General features: G+C 37.1%; 1 protein-coding gene across 5 annotated transcripts in view; it reads right to left on the reverse strand.

The window, feature by feature from the left end:
* IQGAP2 (IQ motif containing GTPase activating protein 2) overlaps positions 1-13,758 on the reverse strand; it is a 307,664-nt gene that overhangs the window by 68,108 nt on the left and 225,798 nt on the right. For 3 of the 5 annotated variants that reach the window (XM_019013491.4, XM_019013493.4, XM_019013492.4), the window contains 2 exons: positions 10,061-10,228; positions 4,904-5,046 (listed from right to left, as the gene is read on the reverse strand). In XM_019013491.4, the coding sequence (XP_018869036.3) occupies positions 4,904-5,046; positions 10,061-10,228 (311 nt within the window). Of the gene's footprint in view, positions 1-980; positions 1,152-4,903; positions 5,047-10,060; positions 10,229-13,758 lie in introns of all 5 variants that reach the window. The other 2 variants (XM_019013490.4, XM_055366992.2) reach the window with 1 other exon arrangement.

Raw genomic sequence — 13,758 nt, forward strand, 5'->3', positions numbered from 1 at the left:
AAAAATCCTTTGAGTGTCAGATTTATAGTAGAAATTTCTTTTATAAAATTAATTATTTCTGCTTTGCTAATATCTTAAGCTCCAAGCAAATTTAAACATGTAAGCACCTATCATGTGCAAGATACAAGAAGACAAATGTTTGTAAAATTCATTTTCTGCCTTGGACATTACAGTTAGGTAGGAAAAGCAGATGAGTTCACCAGTGACCACACAAAAAAGAAGCTCTTCAACAGAAAAATGTTCAATTTAGGAAACTTCAAAGTAAAAACCCATCAGCATCAGACTTTACCAGTTGTTAATAATACCCCTTTGAACTCACAATAAAAAGAACAAACTCACAGCCTTTCACAAACCAGTGTGGTAACTGGTAGGGGGCGCTATAGGAATACAGAAGAGAAACATCTAAACCTGGCAAATTCTCCTGCCAATCAGAAAGTTTAGACAAGTCATGCAAACTTAAGAACAATTCATAGCAAAAAAATTGGGAATGAAGGTTTCTCCTGAAGGCCTAAATGAAGAGTGACAGATTACAGAAGGTAGAAGACATTCTGAGAGAGGCTAAATCTGTTTATTTCATTAGTTCTCCTGTTCTTTCAGGCTAGAACAGCACAGAAACTAAGATGCCACTCAACATCTACTAACCACAACAAAGCCAAATTGTAAAGTCCCCAAGTCAGGTATGATTTCAACTCTGATCCAAGGTATATCCCTTTGGGTCCAACTAGGTTGGCAGCAGGTGGATCTGTGCAAATCTGCGGTGCTCCTAAATACTCTCTAGAAGACCATAGGTTAAGTCATTCATCATCAAAATGCTCCCTATTTTAAAGCCTTAGTGAAGTAGACTAGGGGCACTGATTATGTAAGAATATGCAGTCAGATTTGTTTATAGGAATGCTGGTAGTTGACTATTCTATTATCAAATAAAACATTTTCAGGTGATATGACAGTTTTGTGTAAACAGCGGTAGGTGATCCACATACCTGTATTTTGACCACATTCTCTTCTTGTTCATGCAAAAATGATTTTCTAGCTTCAAACTCTTCCCTAAGGATGGGTCCTGAGCTTGTGGCTTGAAAGCGAAGAAGCAACTCTTCTGAAGCAGACCATATATTCTCACGAATGTAACCTACTGTGACTTCCTCAATAATGTCCTGGCAAGAGATATTTCTTATGGTTACACTTCACACATCAGCTGAAAGGCACACATAGAATAGCTTCTGATATTTTATCTTTTAGAAAATAATATGGATGTCTCCTTTTGGCTTGGTTTAAAAACAAATTTAAGCAGAGCTGAGGGATGAAACTGGCTTAACTTCTTTCTAGCAATATGATTTTGGAATCTCTGAGCTTGGTGCTGAGGTGGCAAGAGAATGCAGCTCAATGATCTCAGGATTTGGAGGCAGAGATGTATGGATGATGCTGGCAAGGACCAGGCATGAGGCCTGAGCTCCACAGAATGTAAAGGGACAAGGATGCTTGCTGTAAAAACATGCATCACCTCCCGCTTCCCTTGGACTGCCAAGGAAAAGACTGCAATGGCCATAAGGTCCTCAGACTTCTTTCCCATTTCTTCCCCAGGCCAGAGTAGGCAGACCCCTGTAACGAGTTGTGGCCAAACTCAGAATGATGCTCTGGGGCAAAAGAAAAAGGGGTGGGAGGGGCAAGATAAGTGCTATTAAGGATAGAGGGCAGAAATCTAGAAGAATGAGAAAAAAGGAAGAAGGGGGTTATAAGAAAGTTTCATGTGGGGTCTGAACAGGGTTTACTTTTATGCCCGATGAGAGATGCAAAGAAAGACTGGACTGTCACTTCTACAACTGATGACTCTTATCTAGTACAACTGGAATTAATGGTTGGTTAACTTAAAGAGCTAAAAGTGAAATCATACCAAAGATGCATACATATCTTTAAGAGAAGACATATATGTATGCATTCATTGAATAAAACTGGTAACTTCCGCTTATTTAGAATAAATACAATTTTTTATAACAGTGTTAGACCTTCCACTGGTTAATAATCTTAACAGACTGATGCTTGATATAACAAAAAGTTATACCTGGGGTATATCTTGGGATGCCACATGAGCAATTTTTATTCTAAATTTTAAATCTTCGATGCTGCTGCTTTATAGTTTGATACATCTTTTCAACCATGGCATATAATTTTTTAGTATGTCTATAATTTCATTTTTTTCTTCAAAATTAGCACTAATAATCCATTGCTACAATGTCGTTTTCCTAAAAGTTGTAAGACCTCTGAACAACTGAAATGAGTCAATAAACTGTGTTCTTCACTGTCTTCTTGTCATTAAGCATTTTTGGTAGCATTGGTCAGACTCAGATCATATTTTTTTCCTCTAAGTTTTAGTAAATACTGCATTGGTGATTCTGTCTGCAATACTGCCACACTGCGATATCTTTGATGTTGACTTTTAACGATTCTATAAGATATGTGTTCTTGTTTTTTTCCAAAATAGAACTTAATTATCATCAGTATTTCCTCTTTAAACATATTACGACGCGTGGATCCATTATCAGCAGGTTTCACATCCTTTGGGTCCAACTTTTGTTTTTGTTTTTAAATCCAAAGCAATGTTGGTGAATATTCCTTCAAGAGTATTCCTCCTAGGAAGCATTGCTCACTTTTTAAAGTACCTATGTCTTTCTTAAGCCACCAACTTATGTTATTAATTCCAGAGCAATGGGCACATGATATAACCACTCAGAGATACCGGTGACTGTGTCAAAAACAATGCAAAAAGTGGAAAACATACTAGACTAGAAGTTGGAAGCACTGGAAATAAATCTGTTTATTGACAAAATCTACACAAATTGCAGAATTAGTACAAACTGCTTCACCTACTCTGTGCCCCAATTTCCTCACTTAGAAACATAGAAGATGAGAATATTTGCTCTATCTCTACTTAGAGGATAATTTAGGGATCAAAGTGATGTGAAAGTACATTGGAAAGTGAAACTCTATACAAATGAGGGGTACTTGGCTATGTTTATGGTTTCAGGAGACCTCATTCGCAGTTCTACACATTCTTTGGGTATTTGTAGGGACACCAGTTGGAAAGGTTACTTTTGGCCATAACTTGTTTCAGACATCTTGCTACAAGGGTTGATTCCAATTTCACATTCCTCTGACTTTACCCCCTCCAGTTTCTTCATGGCTGCCCACCAACCTCAGACAAAGCAAAGAACCACCTCACAAACAAGGCCATTCGGCAAGATCTACCTCACTACCTGTTTATAGCTAAGTCTTTTGTTTCAGGAAATCCTCACCAAGCATTTAGTTCCCTATTCCCATGTTGCAAGAAAATATTCAGATCTAACAAAGCCATGATTATACAAATAATCTATTGTCAAAGTGCTCCTTTCATTCCTCTATGTAGGGAGGGGCAACTAAAAAATGAATGAAATTCAGTGACCTAGAACTGAAACTGGAAATAGCTCTTTTGGCTGTACTTTTTCTCCTAGCTTTGCTCTTGTTATCTTTTTTTGTAAATACTTCAGCCCTGGGCTCCTATATATATAAAAATTGCTGAATATTTGGGAGGGAATTAGGACTACAATGGACAAGCCACATGGGGGAATCAGGAGGACCCCTGAGACTCCAGCCAGTCTTGTTTATAATGAGAAAAAGCATCTGAACCTGAGATTCTAACGTAGACTTTTCTGGGCTTTTTTCCCTCCCCGGGACAGAGTGTAGTTCTTGTCACCCAGGCTGGAGTGCAATGGTGCAATCTTGGCTCACTGCAACCTCCATCTCCTGGGTTCAAGCAATTCTCCTGATGCAGCCTTCCAAGTAGCTGGGATTACAGGTGCCCGCCACCATGCCCAGCTAATTTTTGTATTTTTAGTAAAGATGGGGTTTCACCTAATGCAGACTTTTCTAAATGAGTTTCTTCTTTTATTTAAAATAACAAATGTCCCCCCAAAAAGAGAAACAAAAACTAACAAACGTCCTAATAGTCAATAATGACGCTATGTTCACTAATGCACTATTTCTTTACTCCTAACAAGAAGCTCAAACAGGTACTATTTATATAGTTTGGTTAAAAAGAGATGAGAGGAGGGATAAATTGCTTTCAATAAGTAAAATCTGGTAGAAGAAAGCTTTCAAATATGGGTCACGGATTAGTTAAAAGGGACCTTTAGTAGTTAAATAGAAATTCCAGTTCAATGTATCTTGTTTAACTCTTGGTTAGTACAATACATGGACACATGGCTAATTTTTATGTCAGTTAATTGAAAGCAAAGTATAAGATACACTCAATTGTGACGTTTGCACTTACATTTGGACATGGGTACATCCAGAGCTCTAGAAATGTTAAGCAATGAAAACATGCTAAGATGACCATCTCGGAAGAAGCAAACATTTAATGTTTACCCATCCTGCTCTTTGCCCAACTCTGTTCTTTGCTTCTGAAGCTGTCCTGGAGATGGCTGGGGCCATGTGTGGCAGAGATGCCCTCTCCAGCACTTTGTAGAAAAAAATGACATTTTGGTTTGAAAGGTACAATGTTAAGTTGCAGGCTGAGATGGGGGGAAAGAAATACCTTTTAAATATTGACAACCCAGGAATTATCATTAATTGAGCTTAATTAAGTCAAGGAAAATCTTAAGATTGATTTCTTAGGATAATCTACCATCCCAAATAAATAGTGAAATATTTCTTCCCCCTGCTCTATTTGGTTTTGTTAAGCCAATATGGAAAAAATTCTGTACATTAGTAACAATGCAGCCACATTCAACTGTAGTTCTTGAAGACTTTATTACATATCCAGACTTCAGATAAATCAATTAGTTCCTCTCATCACTTCCATGATTCAGAAATAGAAAACCAGTCAAATTTAACTTTATACAGTAGAGTTATCCATCAAACACCAACCTCCTACCTCGATTTCTTTTCCTGTGAGCCATGATTCTTTATACAAGCATGATTCAGGTGTGACCCAGGAACTCTCTTTTGAATCAATGTTGTAATAGTAGTCATATTTTTCGTGCAGGTTGAGTTTGAGCCATGAACCGTCATTAGACACTAAAGAAAAAAGTTTGTTAAATTCTACACAGACACAGTGAACCCTTAAACATCAGTGTAGTTTCTTTAACATGTAAAACAATTGAATATGTTTTTCACCAAACCTTCAGACAGTCAAAGGCATCAGAAGTGACCCACTAACATGGAATGAATTCGATGTATTTAATGGCAGATGCCTGCTAACCCAAAGAAAAGGAAGAGACACAAATATCTAAGGCTAGCTCTGGAACTTAAATCTTTCATGAGGATGACAAAAACATGTTTGGCCAAAAACAGCCAAAGAGAAGGAAAAGCAAACAATAATTATAAATCCCAGGTAGATGCAAACAACAACACATGTAGACAAAGGAGACCAATCGGCAAGATCCTCTTTGCTTACAAAGTTTACCTGCAATTTCTCCAATAAGGAGATACCCACAAGGACTGTGGCCCTTATTTAAGGAGGGCCAATGTTCGGCATTAAACCAAAGCAGAACCTTTGGAGACAACGTTACTCAAAGTACAAAATGGCACATGCACAACACAAAGGTCAACTAAAGTGGGGAAAAAGAAAATTCCTGGTTCCTCTGACTCATTTTGTGCTATGCAACCACACGAAATGAGAAAAAAATTTTTTTGAAACTTAATTTTGGGGAAGGGGTGTTAGAAAATCCTATGGTAGTCATGACTTAGATTGGTCAAGAATCTCTCCTCCTCATGAATCCATGGGCTAAACTTCATATTTAGAAATCTGTTTATTTTGTTGAATGGTTACAATTCTGGTCCCCAGACCTGAGAGCTAAAAACAACAGAAAAACATAAGAAGTTCTAACTTAGACTAAGCTAAGACAACTGTATCAAGTGAGCATTAGACTCATTACCTTTCCAGGTAAATCAAAGTTCAAGTGAATTTTTTCACAGAATATTGAAATGCATGTAAATAACTAAGCAGGGGTAACTTTAAGGCTCTTTAATATGTGTTGATGCTTCATTTGGCTTTAAATGCCCCTCACCTGTTCTTTCTGTTTGTCAATGCCCAGGAAGAGAGATGTATCTCTTTTCAATGGGCAGCCAGACAGCTGGTTCATCTGTTTAGAAACATTGGTCTACTAGAAAATACATTGTACAGTAAAGTTAGGATGTTTACAAGTAATTATTATTCTTTCTTCCTTCCTTTCCCTCCCCCTACCCTCCTCTCCCCTCCCTTCCTTCCTTTCTTTCTTGCTTTTGAGACAGGGTCTCACTCTGTCACCCAGGCTGGAGAACAGTGGTGTGACCAAGGCTCACTGCAGCCTCAACCTCCCCAGGCTCAGATGAGCCTCCAGAGTAGCTGGGACCACAGGATCATGCAACACCTGGCTAATTTTTTGTATTTTTTTGTAGAGATGGGTTTTGCCATGTTGTCCAGGCTGTTTTCAAACTCCTGGGGTCAAGCAATCCGCTCACCTCAGCCGCCCAAAGTGCTGGGATTATAGGCATGAACCACCACAACCAGCCAATTATGATATTTTCAATTACCAATAGTTGTCAGATTCATAAATGTTTTCAGAAGAATAATCACCCTTCTTAAGGCAACTGTCTCAGTGGGAAGGAAAGAAAGCAAGCAAAGCTGGTGAAAATGTTTCTCCCGTCACTTGAACTGAGAAGTAAAAAATGTGTTAGTTGGTTAAAAGACAATCACCAATGGTCAATTCACTTGAACTTTGATTTACATGGAAAGGCAATGAGTCTAAAGCTCACTTGATAGCAGCTGACTTAGCTTAGTCTAAGTTAGAACTTCTTATATTTTTCTGTTGTTTTTAGCTCTCATCCAAATATGACACGTGGGAAAAGAAGCAGGCAAGTTTAGGAGAGAGAAGATAAACTAAGTTTTTTCCAGGATGAATATGAAATTAGGATAGCTCATTAATACAATTATGTAATTCTTTCCCAATGAAGGATGAGACAGGGGACATTACAGTAATTCCTGATGAAGAGATCTGAATGGCATTAGAAGGCTTTACTTGGGTTAGGATGTCAGTAGGTAATAGGAAAGAAGAATCCCTATATTTTTCACATCTAGTTTGAATGTAGTTAGATCAGAGGCTGAGGAGAGCTACTTTCCAGCATGGGCTCCAAATAGTTTTCCTAAGAAATATAGTTGGTTTGTTACTTAGAAAAAAAGACTGATTACAGTTAGTTAAGAGGTGATGAACATTCCACAAGGAGGCATACTTTTTAGATGCCTTGCAGACAAAATTATACGCGAACATATAGAAGCGTTAAACTGAGTTACAAGGCTGAGTAATCCATCCACCAAATGGTGGATGTTTCAGTTTGGGAAAAGATAAGACATCCTAGAACCAGAGGTGAAAGAGATAAGAATAAATCATCCTGTGCGTGCCTGAAAACAATGCTCATAGCTCTATCTGGAGGTGAGAATCAGTCTTTAATTGCTTGGGATACTCTTCTTTCTAGAACAAGAGTTGGCAAACGTTTTCTGTAGAGTCAGAGAGTAGGGGCTGGGTGCAGTGGCTCATGCCTGTAATCTCAGCCCTTTGGGAGGCCGAGGCAGGTGAGTCACTTGAGGTCAGGAGTTCGAGACCAACCTGGTCTACATGGTGAAACCCCGTCTCTACTAAAAAATACAAAAATGAGCCAGGCATGTTGGCAGGTAACTGTAATGCCAGCTACTCGGGAGGCTGAGGCAGGAGAATTGCTTGAACCCAGGAGGCTGAGGTTGCAGTGAGCCAAGATTGCCCCGCTGCACTCCAGCCTGGGTGACAGAGTGAGACTTCATCTCGAAAAGAAAAAAAAAAAAGGCAAATATTTTCAGCTTTGCAGGCTATGGGTCTCTGAAACAACCACTCAGCACTACCACTGCAGCAGGAAAGCAGCCATAGATCATATATAAATTAATATGCAGCTGGATTTCAGTGAAACTTTATTTATTAAGGCGGATGGCAGCACAAGAAATTTACTAAAAATGATTAGAATGAGTTCAGCAAGGTTGTAGGATACAAGATCAATATACAAAAATCAGTTGTACGAAAAGATATATCCATGAAAAAACCCGGACATGAATATTCATAGCAGTCTCATTTAGAATAGCCAAAAGTTGGGGGGAGGGGTGGCGCAGAATACAGGTTCCATCAGTTGATGACTGGGTAAACAAAATGTGGCATATTCATACGATGGAATATTAGCCACAAAAAAGGACGAACTTACTAATGCTACATGAATGAACTCTGAAAATATTATGCTAGGTAAAAGAAGCCAGGCACAAAAGGCTATGTATTGTATAATTCTGTTTACATGAAATGTCCAAAATAGGCCAAAGACAGAAAGTAGATTAGTAGTTGCCTGGAGCTGGGGAGTGGGTGATGGGGATTTACTGCTAATAAGTATTGGGTTTTGTTTTGGTGTGATGAAAATGTTCTGGAATTAACTAGAGGTGTCGGATGTACAACCTTGTGAATATACTAAAAACCTCTTAATTACATACCTTAAAAGGACAATTTTATGGCATATAAATTATTTCTCAATAAAAAGTCAATTGTATATCTATAAACTAGCAATAAACAATCCCAAAATATAATTAAAAAACAATATTTACAATAGAATAAAAATGATAAAATACTTAGGAATAAATTTAATGAAACAAATGCAAGCCTTATATGCTGAAAACTACAAAAAATTGTTGAAAGAGTTTTAAACTTGATTAAAAGGAAAGATACCCATGTACGTGGATCAGAATATTGTTAAGATGGCAAGACTTCTCAAATTTACCTATAGATTCAATACGATCTCAGCTGACAAAAGTCTTGCTGCCATTTTTTTCTTCCCAAAAGAATGAATCTAAAGCACTTCCTAGGTTTCTGAATTGGATACACAGGGATTTGACTATAGTCACCCAAATATGACATGTGGGAAACGACGTAGCAAGTTTAGGAGACAGAAGATAAACTAAGTTTTTTCCAGGATGAATTTGAAATTAGGATAGCTCATTTATACAATTATGCAATTCTTTCCCAATGAAGGATGAGACAGGGGACACTACAGTAATTCTTGATGAAGAGATCTGAATGGAACAGAGAGGGACTCAAGGGTGACCAGATGCCAAGTAAGAGAGTGGTCATTTCATTAACAGAAAATTAACTGAATTTTAAGGTGGAATCTCCAAGTTGGAAATATATGAAACTTGAAAACAAGTACATAGGGTACTACTAGACAAACATCAAGTTGGACTAAAAAAGTTTTTTTTTTTTCCTTAAGCTCTACTTCTAAGGCCACGCACTGTCACACTAGTTTCTTAAAGATGAATAGTATCCTGTAGACGACCTACAATGTGGTACAAATAAATACTAGCCTAGAAGTTGACAGCCACCTTGATCCTTGACACTAGGAAATAGTAGGTGCTTAATAAAAATCTACTAAAGGAATTCTGGATTAAAAATTAATTGTCCTTGGGTCTACCATTCTTTCCCTCTGTCTGAAATCTTACCAACGTGAACTTCCAAATCTGAAAAATGAGTATCAAACTGTGTAGTCTCAAAGATTATTTCCAGAGCTAACAATGTAGGTTCTGCCATTGGATTGAGTAGGCATAACTAGTTGCCTAGCTTTGCCAACTGATCCCTTGCAGGCTGGCTCATTGTACTTTATTTCATATATTCAGAATTACTCTTTACCCCTACTTAATACTGTACAATCACAAAGGATTAGGTGACAGAAAATATTAGTGTAAACATCTGTTTATATCACTGGTCTACTCACACGAATAAATGAATCAATAAGCATGACCTGTATAAGGCACAGACTCCTCAAATATGACATTTTCTTAATGCCATCCATATATTGCCACTGAGCTCATCATAGCTTTCTAAAACTAAAAAGAAACATCTAAAACTTTTCCTAATTTCCTTAGCCATAGATGACAAAAAATTACAGAAATGTTAATTTGAAAGCAATACTTGTCTTAAAATTAAGAAAATATAATACCACAGAAATGATATTTAAAATACTTAGTTTGTGCTAAAGTAACAAACCAACTTACCTCTTTCAGATTTGAGCTCTTTTGCCTTCACAAGGGCATCATAGTATTTGTCAGCACACTCCGGGATTATGTCATTTGCATTAGAAGTGGAAGACTTCAATACAGACAAAATATCACTTGATTTTTTTCCTTCCAAACACTGATTAACATCAACCACCAGAGTAACCCCTGGGTAATTGAAAAAAAAAGTTTCTTGTTAATGGTTATCTTCCACTTACTTCAAGGCACACAAATATATAATTCAACGTTTTAGGAATGCATTAGTATCAAACATTTTTACCCTTTGAGAATATTTACCACATATGCCCAAGACAGTCACAAATTCACAGACCAGTTTAGTCCATAAGAAGAATTAGATACCATGGGAGTATGGTTTATTAAAAACAATAGTCTTTCCTGGTTACTCATATGTGGTATGAAGGCACTAGGTTTTGCTTGCTGTAGTAATCTATGAAATGGGGTGAATACACACGAACATAGATACGTAGCTGTAACCTAGGGCATTAACATGTATTTGAGAACTAGTTTTACAAAGACATTTGTTTACTTTAGGATAAGCAAAATCCTTTTTAAGTTACGGAAATCCTGGTATTCTCTTGTATAGTGCTAATATATTTAGCAAGATTGTCATAAACAACCTAAACAAGTGTTCTAGAAAGGCAGAGCTGGTGGGTATGTGCAATGGAGTCCTAAAACTTAATTCTGGAACCATTTTAGACCTAACAAGCATTTTATCCCACTGCAAATTTCTACCCCTCCTCATTAACAAAACATATTAAACTCTTGGTTGCCTAAGGAAAGTTAACTTAGTGAATTATTTCCCACTTTAATTCCAGGTAAGAATGTCCAATCAATAGGACTAGAGTTTTCACAACCAGTAAATGCACTGAGTTAGAAAAGTAGAACCAGAAAAATGAAAGAAGCCAAGTTAAAATACTTCCTACATGAAAAACATCTTGATGAAAAGAGAAGGGAGACATGGATGCTTTTTCTTTTTTTCTTACACATACATCAAACTCTACAAATATTAAATTACAATTTGTTGTCATCAAATTATGTTCGCATGTGCATAGCACTATGAGGGTTAAAGGAGAAAGAAAAACAGAGATTGACTTTCAACAACCTGGAGTCAAAGTCATGCAAATCTGGAGGGGCACATATAGATGAAGGGAGAACTTCTCAGGCAAACTCCAGTGGTTGTTGAACAAAAGGTATGGCAGTATGTTCTTATGCTAACAGAGGTTAATAGAACATGGGTAGACATAGCCCTTTCCTCTTCTCCAGGAAAGCTTTGTAGGATAGAGAAAATAGAGTACTGGCAATTGAGAAGTTTGTGGTCCGAGAAAAGTAATAGGAACAAGAAAATGACAAAAATTATCACATGAACTACATGTGACAGTGTCATCTAACCCAATAAAATGCAATTTTCCTTAAAAGATATTACAAAAGGCACACATTTCTTGGATATATCATCATTGAATATCGATGAGCTGGTTCACAGGTCAATTTCCAGATAACTGAAGCTAATTCCTTTATGGATCAACTCTCATCTTAATAGAACCATTTTCGATGAAACTCTAAAACATGCCTTAGAGAAAATCCTAACAGGACAGCTGCTATTGCTCCTTATTTTACCCAAAGTCTATGGTATAAAGTAGGTGCTTAATGTCTGCTGAGAGCTGCCAGAAGAGTCCTTGTCATTAAAATTGTGCTGTGCTATAATCAGGTGAGTGTTATTTTCAAGGACTGTGGAGGTGTTTGGGCTTACTGGCTCCTGCACGAAATAGCCTTAATAACTCCTATGCTTCTTAGTTTTTCCTTCTTCCTTCACTGTCAGCTATCACTTTTTACTGACATTGGTGTGCCTGCCTATGGCAGCTTAAGCACTTTACTGCCTTGTGACTTGTGGCTTCTGATGTGCTCTAAGTCAAAACCAGCCAGGAAAAGAAACTACCAAGATAATAGAGTTTTGCCTAAGAAAAGAATCAACAGGCTCAAAGTGTCTCTCTGAGGGGTGCTCAGTGAATAAAGTAGATTAACTTCAATGCACTTGCTTTGAGATATCTATTTTGATTGCTTTTTTTCTTAATCTGTGAGTTGTAGCTAAGTTCCAGATAGTTGAAGATATCAGATAGATGACTTTCACTCCAGAAAGTCAGGTATGTTTCTGCCAAGGAACAAATTAAGAAACCTCCATAAATCTCCTAAGAGATCCAAAAAATGTTTGCTTTACATCTTAAGCCATATACCAGCAGGCTCTCTTAAGGCACACATTCACAGTGGAGGTGATAGAACCCCTAACGGGGCAAAAATTAGTTCCTGCAGGGAGGGAGTGAAAAAAATCTCTTTATGTATAAAGTACAGGTCTACATATGGCACATAAACAGGTATACAATATATCTGTGGCATTAAAATTTCATGGTAAGGAGTGATTAGAGAAAAAACTGTCTAAAAAGATTCCTTAGGGTGCCATAATGAGAAAAAGGTAGAGAAAGATTGCTCTAAGGGATCAAAAGTAGAGGCAAATCTACTTTAAGCAAGCAAGATACTCCAGTGAATGTGAACACTGGGCCAAAATGAAAGGGACTTGAGTTACTCTGCCCTTTTAAATTTTGCTGGTGGTAACATATTTGGGCCAACACATTTTCTTTTATCATATTATCTGAGAGTGTGTGTGACGCTTATAGTGTGTGACCAGAATCTATTTCAAGTCTTCATGCAAATAATGCAGAATGTTTTTAAAAGGTTAAATTCTTGTTGAAAGTCAGAAAATTCTCATAGGTAGCATTAACTTTGGAAAATCTTTTTTGCTGTTTAAGATATAGTAAAAGAAAGTATATCAGCTCTTTAAGAGACAGGACAGAGTGAAAAGATAGGATTTTAGATGTGCAATACAGAGTACAAAATCATACATTTGAGAAATCCTCTTACTTTTATAGTCAATAGAACCATGAGTCTCAATGTGAAAAACAGAATCAACTTGACATTTGCAGGCCAAATGTAAGAACAATGAATATAAGAACATTTTAAAAACCTTCTAAATTGGTTTGATTTCTAAGAGACAAATCATAACCATTTTAGGCTATTTGAATGTCTAAATTACAATCTACTTTCTCAAAACTGTCTCTTCAGACCATGGCTTCCTTCAGTTTTATATTTAAGTTGAAATTTCTTATATACACACCTCCATTTCATTATTTTTTTCTTAAGGCGTGCTAGAAAGGAAAGACTTCGAAGTTCCTTAGGGAATAAAAGTTCAGGTTAGAGAAATACACACATTTTTCTAAGCTAAGGAGATAAAGCCTAGACGTTTCTCACAGATGCTTCCGAGGTTGAAAAGCCCATCTGTGGAGTAAGACAAAGTCATCTCAAGAATCTTCTCTGACCTGATACAACAGAATAGATTCTAATTATGCCATCAGTTGGCAGGTTAATGAAATATATTTTTAGGAATCTTAATTTATATATGGAGAATGTTAGTATAGCAATTTAGAAGCTATTTCAGACTATCATGTGAATTTTCATGTTATTCTTCCTTAAAAACAGAGGGTTAAACAATTTTATCATTTGAACCAATGTGGGGATTCTGCCAGTTGCTGATTATGCCTATTCCAATTATGCACTCCAGAAGTGGGGAAGTAACCACAGAAGGAGTTTAGGGACCCACTGTGAGATGGATCTGAGCTAATATTCTATTC

Source organism: Gorilla gorilla, chromosome 19 (genome assembly GCF_029281585.2).
Source record: "Gorilla gorilla gorilla isolate KB3781 chromosome 19, NHGRI_mGorGor1-v2.1_pri, whole genome shotgun sequence".
Classification (NCBI taxonomy): domain Eukaryota; kingdom Metazoa; phylum Chordata; class Mammalia; order Primates; family Hominidae; genus Gorilla; species Gorilla gorilla.